This window comes from Panthera pardus, unplaced genomic scaffold (assembly GCF_024362965.1).
Source record: "Panthera pardus isolate Hobbes unplaced genomic scaffold, ASM2436296v1 HiC_scaffold_18, whole genome shotgun sequence".
Taxonomy (NCBI): domain Eukaryota; kingdom Metazoa; phylum Chordata; class Mammalia; order Carnivora; family Felidae; genus Panthera; species Panthera pardus.
Window position 1 is genome coordinate 15,600,407 of NW_026526743.1, and position 12,282 is coordinate 15,612,688.

At 55.4% G+C, this 12,282-nt stretch overlaps 1 protein-coding gene across 4 annotated transcripts in view; it reads right to left on the minus strand.

Annotated features, from left to right (window-relative positions):
- The window catches only part of RYR1 (ryanodine receptor 1), a 115,845-nt gene extending 107,306 nt beyond the window's left edge, over positions 1-8,539 (minus strand). For all 4 annotated transcript variants that reach the window (XM_053906005.1, XM_053906003.1, XM_053906004.1 and 1 more), the window contains exons 1-7: positions 8,365-8,539; positions 3,416-3,535; positions 2,251-2,355; positions 1,099-1,173; positions 942-1,020; positions 566-678; positions 148-241 (exon numbers count right to left, since the gene is read on the minus strand). In XM_053906005.1, coding sequence (XP_053761980.1) covers positions 148-241; positions 566-678; positions 942-1,020; positions 1,099-1,173; positions 2,251-2,355; positions 3,416-3,535; positions 8,365-8,412 — 634 coding nt within the window. In that variant the 5' untranslated portion in view covers positions 8,413-8,539. The remainder of the gene's footprint in view (positions 1-147; positions 242-565; positions 679-941; positions 1,021-1,098; positions 1,174-2,250; positions 2,356-3,415; positions 3,536-8,364) is intronic.
- Between the last annotated feature and the right edge of the window lie 3,743 nt (positions 8,540-12,282).

Below are 12,282 nucleotides of genomic sequence, written 5' to 3' on the forward strand. Positions count from 1 at the left end.
GATTTGGGTGTCTGATACTGAGTGTGGGGTTTAGAGTCTGAACTCCAGGGTTCTGGATTTGGGGTCAGTATGGACATGTTTGACGGGCAAGGTGGGAGGTCTGTTCTGGGGGTCTCCGTTTAGGGACAGGAGGTCTGGGACCCTCACCCTCTTCGCAGCCGGAGCAGATGGGGTTCATGTTCCACAGTGTCTGCATGAAGGAGGCGTCCACCTGGAGCTCCCCGCTGGCCGTCGACAGGTGCTGGGGGCGGCCGGGAGGTGGCGGTCAGAGACGGTGGGTGAGAATAGTCCGGAGTCAGAGGCCGGAAACCAAAGGTGGAAGCCGGCAGACAGGGGACAGAAAATCAGAGATCACAGATCGGAAAACCAAGATCAAACTGGGCAGTGGGGCCCGGAAGACCAGAAATGGATGTCAGAGGTCGGGAAACCAGGAATCAGGCGACCGACCGCTGGGGCCAGAGAGCTGGCAAATCAGTGACCGGGAGACGGGGGACCCCGTGCGCCCCCAGCCCTGGGCAGTAGTAGCTATGCCAGGGGGTGGGGGGTGGGGGGCGGGATTGCTCACCAGGTAGCGCTCTGAGGAGACGCTGACGAGGATGAGGTCGTCCCCAACGCGGACCTTCTCTCCTTCCGACCTCTGCTTGGAGGCCGGGTGTGCCGTCCACCAACAGGCCTCCCCTAGGGAGGGGGCAGGGCTGTCAGGATGAGGACTACCCAGAATGCCCTTCCCCGAGGGGTCCCCAGCCCTCGGCCCCAAATTCTCTTATCACGACCACCCCCTCTCTGCCTCCCGCCCTCACACTCTCTGCCTCGGGTCCCCCCACGCTGGTCCGAGTCTCCCTCGTCGCCCCCGTCCCTGCCCCCGCCGGGCCTGCACCTTCCCCACCTCGGCCCCTGGCCGCAGCGCCCCCGTCGCCGCCCTCCCCGCTCCAGCCCCACACCTGTGGCATCTTCCTGGAGTCCCACGTCGAAGGCCAGCTTGTCGGTCATGGAGCGCGAGGTGGTAAGACAGCTCAGGTACTAGGATCGCAGAGGGGAGTCAGCCTCCTCCCGGCCCTCGCCCCGCCCCTGCCCCCGCCCCCTCGCTCTCACACTCACCATGCCGCTGTGCGTGTGCCGGAGCAGGATGGCATGGCCGTACAGGAGTGTCCTGTGTCCCCCACCCTGGGACGACTGCAGGGGGGAGGGGGTGGAGAGAGGGCACAGAGTGAGACCAGACCCCCCCCCCCCACCAGGCGTCCGGCCTATCCTACGTGGCAATACGCTCCCCATAAAATACCATGCTCGCCCGGACACCAGAAAGCCTTAGCTCAGACCCTCAACAGATTCTCGGCCTCGGTTTCCCCATTCATGGAAGTAGGGGCTGTGTCTCTGAGAAGCCTGTGGGTAGGGTGTTTTCTAGTTCCCAAAGCCCGCTCTGTCCTCCCTGCCTCCTTCATCCTGTTGAGCAGGCCCCAGAGTCCCTCAGGGAGGCCGAACCGCTCTTCCGGTTGGTCTCCTGAGAGTCCCCCCTAACTCGTATTCCGTGGACCCTGGTCCCTTTCGCCGTAACCTGTCATAAGACAGCTGAGCGGCAGCCCATGTGCGCCTGGGTAGTCCTACCAGGTGTTAAATATTTGAACATCCTCATAGGGACCCCGCCCTGCGCCGCCACACACGCCGAAGCACAAGGAGCCCGGGCCCCTCCCGGGGTGGGTACATCGGATATACACCCGGTCACTCGATGGCGTCATGCCTCCCATCCTGGCTCTCACATGCCCATGCTCTGAGGGCGCCATGTGATGGGGCCACCTAATCACACGGCAGACCCACTCCTGGAGCAGAGGTGACCCACACTTGGGGCAGGGGGGAGGTGAGAGGAGAGGTCCCATGCAGAGAAGAGCTGGGATCAGGGGCGGAGGGAAGGATGGGAAAGAGGACAAAGGAGCAGGCACGGGAACGGGTCGGGGGGCTCAGAAGCCCCCACCCCCTTCCTTCCTTCCTGGCTGGCCTGTCTGGGCTCCACAGCCCCTGACAGCTGGGGTGGGGGAGACCCCCAGCCCCTGTGTGCAGGACGTGGGCCCAAGAGCAGGGCCTGGGGCCGGGAGAGGTGGAAGAGGCAGGTGACACCCAAGGCCAGACCTACCCACTTATCCAAATTGAGGGCCTGTGAGGGGCGGGGCAGAGAGAGGAAGAAGAGCAGGCGGTGAGCGACCCCCGTGGCTTCCCACCCAGCCCTGCCACCGCGCCCCGCCAGGCCGGGAGCCTCACCTCCACGCCAGCCTCCACCGTGTTGGCCAGCATCTCCTGCAGGGCCCGGACCGACAGAGACTGCTCCAGGACGAAGCAACAGATGGCCAGATCGGGGGGCACGTTCTGCGGTGAGGGGGGGGGGATGTGAGTGGGGGGCGCGAAGGCCCCTGAGCGCCGGTCTGAATACCCACACCCCTTGGAGACCCAGACCTGGCCCCGGTCCCCGGAGGAGCCCCTGCACCCTGCCACCCCCGCGGACACCGGCATCACAGAAGACATGCCTCCTTCCCTCAAACACCTAAACCCTAGCCGAGCCTCACGGAAGCTTCCCACCCCCCACCTAATCCCAAAGCGAGCCTCAGCCCTCTCTCAGACACGCTGCACCTGTTCCAACGCCACAGGACATGCCTCCCCCTGCAGATAACCCGAATTTCTGCAATCCCAAAGGAGCCCCCCGCCCCCCGTCTCCTGCTGTCACCAGCAGACGCTCCCAACTCCTGTCTTCTCCCTCACACGCCCGTGAACCCTGCTTCCAAATCACATCCAACCTTTCTCCTCCCTCCCCAGTCTCCCACCCAGTCCTCTGACTCCCAGACACCCTCCCCCTTGGATCCAAGACTCTCTAACCCGCTCAGACCCTTGGCCTCCTCCGCGATCTGACTCCACGTCCCTTCCCTCTCCCAGTCCCTGCCCTCACCCCCCAGGTCACCTCTTCTCTCAGACCCTGAGTCCACCTCGCCCTCAGACCCAGGCTCCCTCCACTCTCAGCCTCTAACTCCCTTCCCAGTCAGCCCCCCAGTCCCCCGCTAGTGTCCCCCAGCCCTCCAGGCCCTTTGGCTTTGGATCCAAGGCCCTCTGCCCCCTTAGACACCTGCCTCCTGAGACTCCCGAGCCCCTGCTTCTCCACCCCTACCTGCCTCCGACCTCTGGCCCTCTTTCCTTTTCACCCCCCCTCTTCCTTGAACTCAGGGCCCTCCATGCCCCCAGCCACCCTCCCTCTTCCCTCAGGTCCCCTGCTCTCCCTCCTCAGACCTCCCCTCCCGCCTGCCTGGAACCTTCAGCCCCTTTTCCCTCCCAGCCCCTCTCTGTTTTCTCTCCTAGCAGCACCCTCTCTTCAGACCCACACCCCTCTTCTTTGGACCCTGGCCTCTGCCCCCACAGACCCCCACACTCCCACACACACCTGGGCATTGCTGGTGGGCTCCAGGAAGCAGAGGCGGTTGCCAAAGCCCTCGGCCGCCAGGCAGAGCTTGAGCTGTTCCTTGAGCACCGTGGCGCTGCATTGCAGGACCACTTCGTCGTCCTGCGGGCAAAGCTCGGGGTCAGGGCCCCCACAGACACCGTGCCATCACCCCGCCCCTCTCCTCACGGGACAGGTGGCGACTGATAACACCCACCTCACAAGTCATCACACAGGAGCCTGTGCCCAGGGCTCCACACACTTCTCACGCCCCACGAGACAGGCACGAGTGTCATCCCTATTTTAAAATGGGGAAACTGAGGCTCAAGGAGGGGGCACAGCTTTCCAAGGCCACATGACTGATTAAGGGGACGAGCTGGGATTTGAACCCCAGTCCAGCTGGCTCCAGTAGGGCCCCCAAGGTGAGCCACTGGGGGTGGAAACTATGAGCACCCCAAGTTCAATGGCTTTTAAGCTCAGCCTTCTCTAATTTCTCTTTTGTGTATTGTTTCAGTAATGGCTATCATTTAAGGAGTGCTTTCTTGTCTTTCCCTTTTTTAAATTTTATTTTAGAGAGAGCAGAGAGAGAGAGAAAGGGAGAGAGAATCCCGAGCAGGCTCCAAGCTCAGTGCGGAGCCCCACACGGGGCTCGATCCTACGACCCTGGGGTCATGCCCTGAGCCGCCATCAAGAGTTGGACGCTCAACTGACTGAGCCACCAAGGCGCCCCCGAGGAGTTCTTCCTAATGGTACGTGAATGCAGCTCCAGAGCCCAGACTGGCTCCAGGGTGGGCAGGGACATCCCGCAATGGACCCCCTGTCATCTCCGGTAAACGCCGAGGTAGGACGGCGACAGATAATGGCATCAGAGCAATGCTACGCTTCCTGACATTGATAACCGTGCTGCGGTTTTGTATGACTGCCCTTGCTTCTTCGGAAACAGACACTGAAGTACTTTAGGAGTGAAGGGTGCCGCGTCCGCAACTTATCCCCAAAGAGTTGAGGGGGGAAGTGAAGTGTAGACCGAGAGAGGGAGGGGGAGAGGTAAATCAAGGGTGCCAAATCTTAACCTGTGGGGGAAATGACTTCAGGCCACGTGGGGGTTCTTTGAAGTAACCTTGCAGCTTTTCTCGAAGTTTGAAGTGCTTTCGAGATTATAAGCTGAAGTTGTAAGTAAAAGAAAGCGTTTTCGATGGGCTGGGTCCCCTTCCAAGAACTTAACACATACGAACTCATCGCGGAATCCCCACAGCGACCCTCGGAGGTGACCAGAAGGGAAACCTGTGGAAACTGGGACCCAGAGGTCACACCGCTGTCACACAGCATAGCTGGGATTTGATCCCAGCTCTCTGTGTCACACTCTTAGAACACTAGGCCACCTCTCCACGTGTTAGTGAAGTTGCCCGTATCTACACTTAGCACTGATATAAATGTACGCGGAGGAGGGGCCGACACTTTTCCGACAGTCGAGAATGATAGAGACTCCGGCTCTTCACCGCTGAGTCAGGCAGCGGTTGTTTCCTTTTACAGCCGAGGAAACGGGTTCCAGGGCGTTAGGCGTCCCGCCCGAGGCCACACGGCCTCCAGCCCTTCCATCCGGCATCTCATGCAAAGGTGCCCCAGTCCTGGGCTTCGAAGCACACGCACAGCCCTCCGTCTGCCCTCAGCCGGGAAGGAAGGAGACGTCTGATGTGTCGGCAGGAGGCCCCATAACTGCTCTGCCCTTTAGTCTCCAACCCCCACATCCCGGCACGCGCTGGGCGCTCGCGTGTGCACAGGGATACAGAGCTTGCACTTATTAAACACTTACTGTCTGCGAGGCCTTACGCTCCGAGCTTTTACATTCCTTTGACAGACGCTCATTAAACGTCCGCTCTTGCCAGGCACTGATCTAGACTGGACACAGAGCAGCGAATGAAGCAGACAAAGTCCCTGTCCTCACAGAGCTGACATCCTTGTGGGGGAGAGGCAATAAACAAGTGAATGATTTGAATGTCAGTGATAAGTGTTGTGGAAAAGAAATCACCCAGGGTGATGTAGGAGAGTGGCCTTGGGGGTTAGGGGTGTGTGACATCAGTGAGGGGGTGAAGTGACAGCCTCTCCAAGGAGGTGACATTTGAGCTGAGCCTGGTCCAAATAACAAGAAGAAATCAGGCCTGCTCATCTCTGGGGGAAGAACGTTCCAGGAAGAGGGGGCAGCCTGTGCAAAAGGCCTGTGGCTGGAGGGCGCTGAGGGCGCTGAGGAATAGAAAGGGAGACGGGATGGCGGCGGCAGCACGAGCAAGGAAGCGGGAGGAGATGAGCTCGGAGACATTTTGCGTGGATCCCCTGAGTCCTTATGGTACCTATTTTCGTCCCCACTTTCCAGATTAGGAAACTGAGGCTCAGAGAGAAACATTAAAATCACTTGCCCGAAGTTAGGAAGCAGGCCAATGGCAAAGCCAGCATGTAACCCAGAGACTGGAAGCCTACCCAGCACACCAAGATTCTCTAACTTTCTCCTGCAGCAGAATGAAGGAAGGTGGCCTGGTTACAAATGCAGCTTCCTTCCTGCCTTAGTTTCCCGCCCGACACTAAGAGCACGATTCAGTGGATCTGGGGTGGACGGGGAACCGGGACCATTACCAGCCCTCAGCAGGCTCTGACGTGGGCCGTGCTTTGAGACACCCCAGCCTCGCGCGGCTAGAGGTCGCCACCCACGAAGGGGAAATGAAATCATTTGGGGGGCCGTGCCCCCGTGCTTAAAAGGTGAAATAAAGCGGAGCAAGAACAGCACATAGCAACATGCCCCTCGGTTCCAAGGGCTGCCTACATTTTATGAAACTCGTCCCAGTTAAAAATAGGTGTGTGTGAACGCACCCGATTTGTCCCTAACAGCACCAATTAGAGGCAACCCAAATGTCCGTCGGCAGGTAAACCGATAGACAAATTGTGGCATATCCACACAGCGCGATGCCACTCCGCAACAAAGAGAAATGAGCTCTCGATATGCGCCACGTGGATAAATGTCAAAAATGCGCCGGGCAAAAGCAGCAGAGGCAAAGGAGCATATATTGAATATGAAAGCCTAGAAGTGACTAATGGAAAAGAGGGAACTTTCCGGGGTAAAGGAAAGGTTCTATGTCTCGATTATGATGGTGGTTACGTGGGTGTGTAAAGTTTGTCGAAACTCACTGAATTGGGACGCCTAAAATGGGCACGATTTATTGATATCGATTGTACCTCGGTGAAGTTGGATTTTTAAAATATGTGTGCATCTGCACGTAGTAGGTGACAATATAAAATGTATTTCTGACTGGTGGGATGTGGTCCAAAGTGTTTGAGGGAAAAGCCACGTGATCTCAGTAAAGTTCACGAAAACAGACCTAGTCTGGGGACAAGAGATGCCGGGGCCAGACCTCCAGAACCCAGCACAGGCTAACCTGGCAAGTCTGAGCTCAGTTCTCTTCTTGGGAAAGCGGGAAGGCTGGCTCCCAGAGGCACCCAGAGATGACACTTCCTGGCCTTGACCTTGGGCAAGTGATTCTACCACTCAGGCCTTGGTTTCCCTCAAATCTCCCAGCGAGATAAAGATAGGGCCCTACCTCAGAAGATAGGGCAGCCGAGGATATAATTAGATATCTCAGGAGGCCGAGGCCCTGGGCATGGGACCTGACGCAGAGTGGCTGCTTAAGGGCTCATGGCCATGGCCATGGTCTTATTAGGACCAGGGAGGAGGGGTGAGCCCAACCCATGGTGTCTGCTAAGGGGCTGGAGCTGGGGCAAGAGTCTAGGGTGAAGCTAGGCCTCCTCCCATGGCCGAATGTCCAGCTGTCCCTATCCTTCACTACCAGCCCCAGCTGTCCGGTCCTCCCTCCCAGGAAACCGGACCCAGCTCATCAGGGTCCTATTCTGGGGCCTGGAATGCTGTGTCAGCATTTCCCAGGGCCTGGGAGGAGGAGCAGAGGGGCTAGTGCAGGGTCAGCAGACCTGGCCCAGAAGAGAGAACATCATCCCCCCAACCATACTCACGGCCCCACACCCAGCTGAGCCACCGGGAGGGAGAAGTGGAAAGGACTCTGAGATAGACAGGCCCTCCCCCCTATCCTCTCCCTGTCCCCTGCCCAGTCCCCAGAAAAGCCAGCTATTCTGGGAGGGACACCTGTTGTTCCAATTCCCATCCCTGCCCCCCAGCCAGGGATCAGAGATGCCAGGAGAGACAGAGCTAGAGAGGCAGAATGAAATGCAGAGAGCCTAAAGCTAAAGAACAAAGAGACAGAGACAGAGACAGAGAGAGACAGGAAGGCAGAGATGGAGAGACGGAGACACAGAGACAACCCAAAGAGATGAATAGGGAGAGACACTACCCAGAGACCATTAGCAGCCATATTTGGCCCTCCTACCAAAAGGGAGGAGGGAAGAAAGACCTGGAACCCAAGGGAACCCCAGGAGACCCTCAGGATCTGGGAGTTCAAAGGAATTAGATGACCCAACCCACCCCAGCCCCCTTCCCAAGAATTTAAATTAGGTCAGAGTCTACAGCAAGAAGAGAATTAGGCCTAGATGGGGGGGGGGGGGGGGGTGGGCAGGGCAGGGGAACAGCTAAATTAAGCTCAGGAATTAGAACCACCTTCCCCAAGTGCTGGCTTCCAGGGTGGTGGGGGGGGGGGGTGTTGTCTCAGCGGCCCCTCTTCTCTGGGACAAATAGCTAATGTCAGAAGAGAGGATGGCCGAAGATCCCCCTCCCCATTCTGCAGTCCCAAATTCTTCTAATTCTCTATGGTGAGAAAGGTGAGCGAGACTGAGGGACAAAAAAAAGGAGAAAGACAGAGTGACAGTCACCCAAGGGACGGAGGAATAGACCGCGAGACTCAGAGACCACGAGCAATCAGGACAGAGACACCCGGAGACAAAGAGACACTCAGAGGGACCGGAGAGATGACCCCAGAGACCCCTAGCACAGAGATACGCACCGTCCGCAGAAACTGGACCTCATCCTCGCCCTCTCCTCCGTCACCCATGATGTCGAGGCCCGAGGGGCACGGGCTGAGATCGGGGAATAGGAAGAGGGGGCCGCAGGCTGGGCGGGTGGGCTGGGGGTGGGCTGGGGTCGGAGACCTCTGGGGCACCCGCGAGGTAGATGGAACTGCGAGGAGGACTCGCGTGCTGGACAGAGCTGGGAGGAGGTCCCCGCCCCCTCCCGGTTCCCATTGGGCCAGGACGTCCAAGGCCACGCCCCCTCACCGGAGCCCCACCCGCAGACCCCAAACCTCGGCCGGAGGTACGCGTGGGTGGGGTGGGGGGTTGTAGCGGGAGAGTCTGGAAGGTAGCTGCCCTCTCTCCACCTCCCTGGTAAGGAAGATGCCGTCATTCTCCCATTTCACAGAGAGAAAACTGAGGCTCTGAGCCGGGAAGCCGCTGCTATAGGTCCTACAGCGGAGCCGGTATGCACACCAGGTCTCCCGACTTTAAAAAGCACCATGCTTAAAAAAGCACTGAGCTAGACAGTCTGGATCCGAATCCCAGTCTCGCCACTCCCTTACGTGTCCTTGGACAAGTCACATCGCAGCTCGGCGCCTCGGTTTCCCCAACTGGCAAGGAGAATATTAATAATACGGACCTCACAGGGCTTTTGTAAGGATTAAATGAGATAATGTGTTTACAGCACTTAGTACCAGTGCACAGTAAATGTTATGGAAGTGTTGCCGACATCATCATCATCGTGATAAAATCTTTTGAGGCAGGAATAATTGCCATAGGAGGTGTCTTTCGTGGGCCTGTTGTATTTCAGACCCCAAACTAAGATATTTTCACTGCATCTCGTTTGGTTCTCACACCAATCCTGCTGTTGTCCCCATCATTTACAGGAGGAAGTCAACATGCATGGTCCTCACCATGAATAATTTTAAGGACACGACTGGAATGAATGATGCAGTTCGTACAACAATCTTGTGAAGTCAGTAACTTGTGGTGCCCATTTTACAGATGAGACAAGCTGAGCGCAGAGAGGTGGAGCGACTTGCCCAAGGTCGCACAGAGGCCGAGCAAAGGGTCTGAACCCAGAGCTAGGGTTCTTAACCGTCCCACTTTGTTGTCTTGATAGTCGCATAAAGTCTCCTGATTATAACAACAACCCAAATCCCCAGGGTGGGGCCCAGCACCCCCAACCCACGCCACTCCCAAGTTCTAACCTCCCTCCCCAGGGGCAGCCTGAGCCGCCGAGGGCCACTAGCTGGGCCATCCCTTCATGCAGCTGAGCTCCCTGGGCTTTGTAAATAGGGGAGACTTGGGGTAACCAGCTCTTTCTTGCTTCTGGCCCACCAGGGCCTGGAGGGGGCACCGGCTCCTCCCGGTCCCCACAGGCTCCGGGGAGCTCGGGCGGAGGGGCTCTGCAGCTCCCTAAAACAGGCAGCTGTGGGGCCTGGAGCCCCAGTGCAGGACATCATACCCACCTGGGCCTCCTGTCAGTCACGCACCTTTGTGGCGCTGGGCTTCAGTTTCCTCATCTGTCACTTGGGCGAATTTGGAATAGTTCCCACAACCGGGGGTCATGGGGAAGATCCCATGAGGAAACCTTTTAGGAAAAAAAAAGGGGGGGGAACCTTTTAGAGCCTATGACATAGTAACTTACTGATACAGGTAACTTATTGATAATACTAAAATTATTGTTAACATGTAATGGTATCTAGTAAGTTCTACAAAACAATACCTTGGGGGCGCCTGGGTGGCTCAGTCAGTTGAGCGTCCGACTTTAGCTCAGGTCATGATTTCGTGGTTTGTGAGTTCGAGCCCCGCGTCGGGCTCTGTGCTGACAGCTCAGAGCCTGGAGCCTGCTTCGGATTCTGTGTCTCCCTCTCTCTCTCTGCCCCTCCCCAGCTCACATTCTATCTCTGTCTCTCTCTCTCTCTCTCTCTCTCAAAAATAAATATTTCAAAAAAATACCTTACAGCTCAAATTACACATAAAATGTTAATGTGTATATGTTGTTATGTGTTAAATAGTTAAATATTGAAATGTTAATATCATCGTCATATATAGCACATAAGTTTGTACCATATTCTTGAATTACATGATGCATAATTACATAATTATATATTTGGGCTAATGTAATTACACAGTCCGATATAATTATATGCTTATTATACATACATGGTATGTTAAATATTAAGCTTTTCCTTAGAATTGTATGTATAACAAAATTATTCTGTGTCATTGTGCATTATATCATAAGATATTAATAGTGTTTCTTTTTTTTTTTTGTCAGTCATCATGCTGTGTTTTAAGACCTACCCATGCAGCTCTACGGACACCTGTTCTGTGGCTGTGGGGGCTTTGCAGAGCTCCCTGGAGACTGTCCTCAACTTCCAATCTTGCCAGACCAATAGGGTGACTCACCGTTGTTTTAATTTGCACTTCCTTGGTCAGTTACCAAGAATTTCTAGCATCTTCTCAGGTGCCTGTCAGAGTTGGGTTTGCTCACACTTGCTCACACTCTTGGCCCATTTTTCTATCAGAGCCGCTGTGTCTCTTGCTGATTTGCAGCTGCGACTTTCACATTCTAAAGATTAATTTCCCGTTGATTTTTTTTTTATTTCTTTAATGTTTATTTATATTTGAATTTTTTTTTTTTTTTTAGTGTTTGTTTATTTTTGAGAGAGAGACAGAGATAGAGTGCGAGCAGGGGAGGGGCCGAGAGACAGGGAGACACAGAATCAGAAGCAGGCTCCAGGCTCCGAGCTGTCAGCACAGAGCCCAATGAGGGGCTGGATGCGGGGCTCGAAACCCAGGAACTGTGAGATCGTGACCTGAGCCCGAAGTCAGTCAGTTAACCGACTGAGCCTCCCAGGTGCCCCAATGTTTATTTATATTTAAGACAGAGAGAGAGAGAGAACACATGCACGTGAGTGAGGTAGGGGCAGAGACAGAGAGAGACAGAGGGTCTGAAGCAGGCTCTGAGCTGTCAGTAAAGAGCTTGACACACGGCTTGAACTCACAAACTGTGAAATCATGATCCAAGCCGACACCAGACACCTAACCCACTGAGCCACCCAGGTGCCCCCCCCCCTTGATTTTAGACATTCTGAATACGTTGTCCCACTCTGCCGTCTTATCGGATATTTGTCCCATGGTGCCTTCATTAAGAGAAATCGTTATTTGGATGTTATCAAATGCATCCTTTTTCTGCCTTATGAGTTTTTGTGGTTTGCTTCAGAAGTCTTTTCCTTTGTGGTTGATGGTGTTATTGTTGGTTTTAACCATCCCTGCAGGTCTTGAGAGTTGCGCTACTGCGGTGGGGGGTGGGGGGGGGGGAGGGAGGGGCTTTACTGATCTCCCTCCCTGAGACTTCTGGGGGAGGGGGAGGGGTGTGGAGACACCACAAGCTAGACTCCGCCAACAGCGTTACATCACCTCGCAGATACTAGGGAGATGGGCTGACAGACAGCACATCATGGACGGCACTGCTTGAGACTGGGGGGGGGGGGGGTGGTAAAGAGGTAGGGAGAGGAAGAGAGAGAGAGGGCCTGAGAGCATACGGTATATCACGTAATGGAAAAGCTAAACAGAATGAGCTCTGTGCTTGTCTAAATGTTCTGGCATGAAAAAAAAAAAGTCCATGGTGACTTCTTTTAGTGAAAAAAAGAAAGGAGTAAAAATATACTTCTAAGAGAACTTTGGTTGAATTGACTAACATCCTAGGTTTGGCAGAAGCATATTAATTACTCTGACCCATTTATTCCACTCCTGGGTATCTACCTACAGAACTGCACCCTTTAACGTTCAGCAAAAGACAGGTGCTAGAATGTTCGCAGTAGCCTGAGTCACAATAGCCCCAAGCCAGAAGCCTCTCAGCTGTCCATTACGGGGAAATTGATCAATACATCATGGAATAG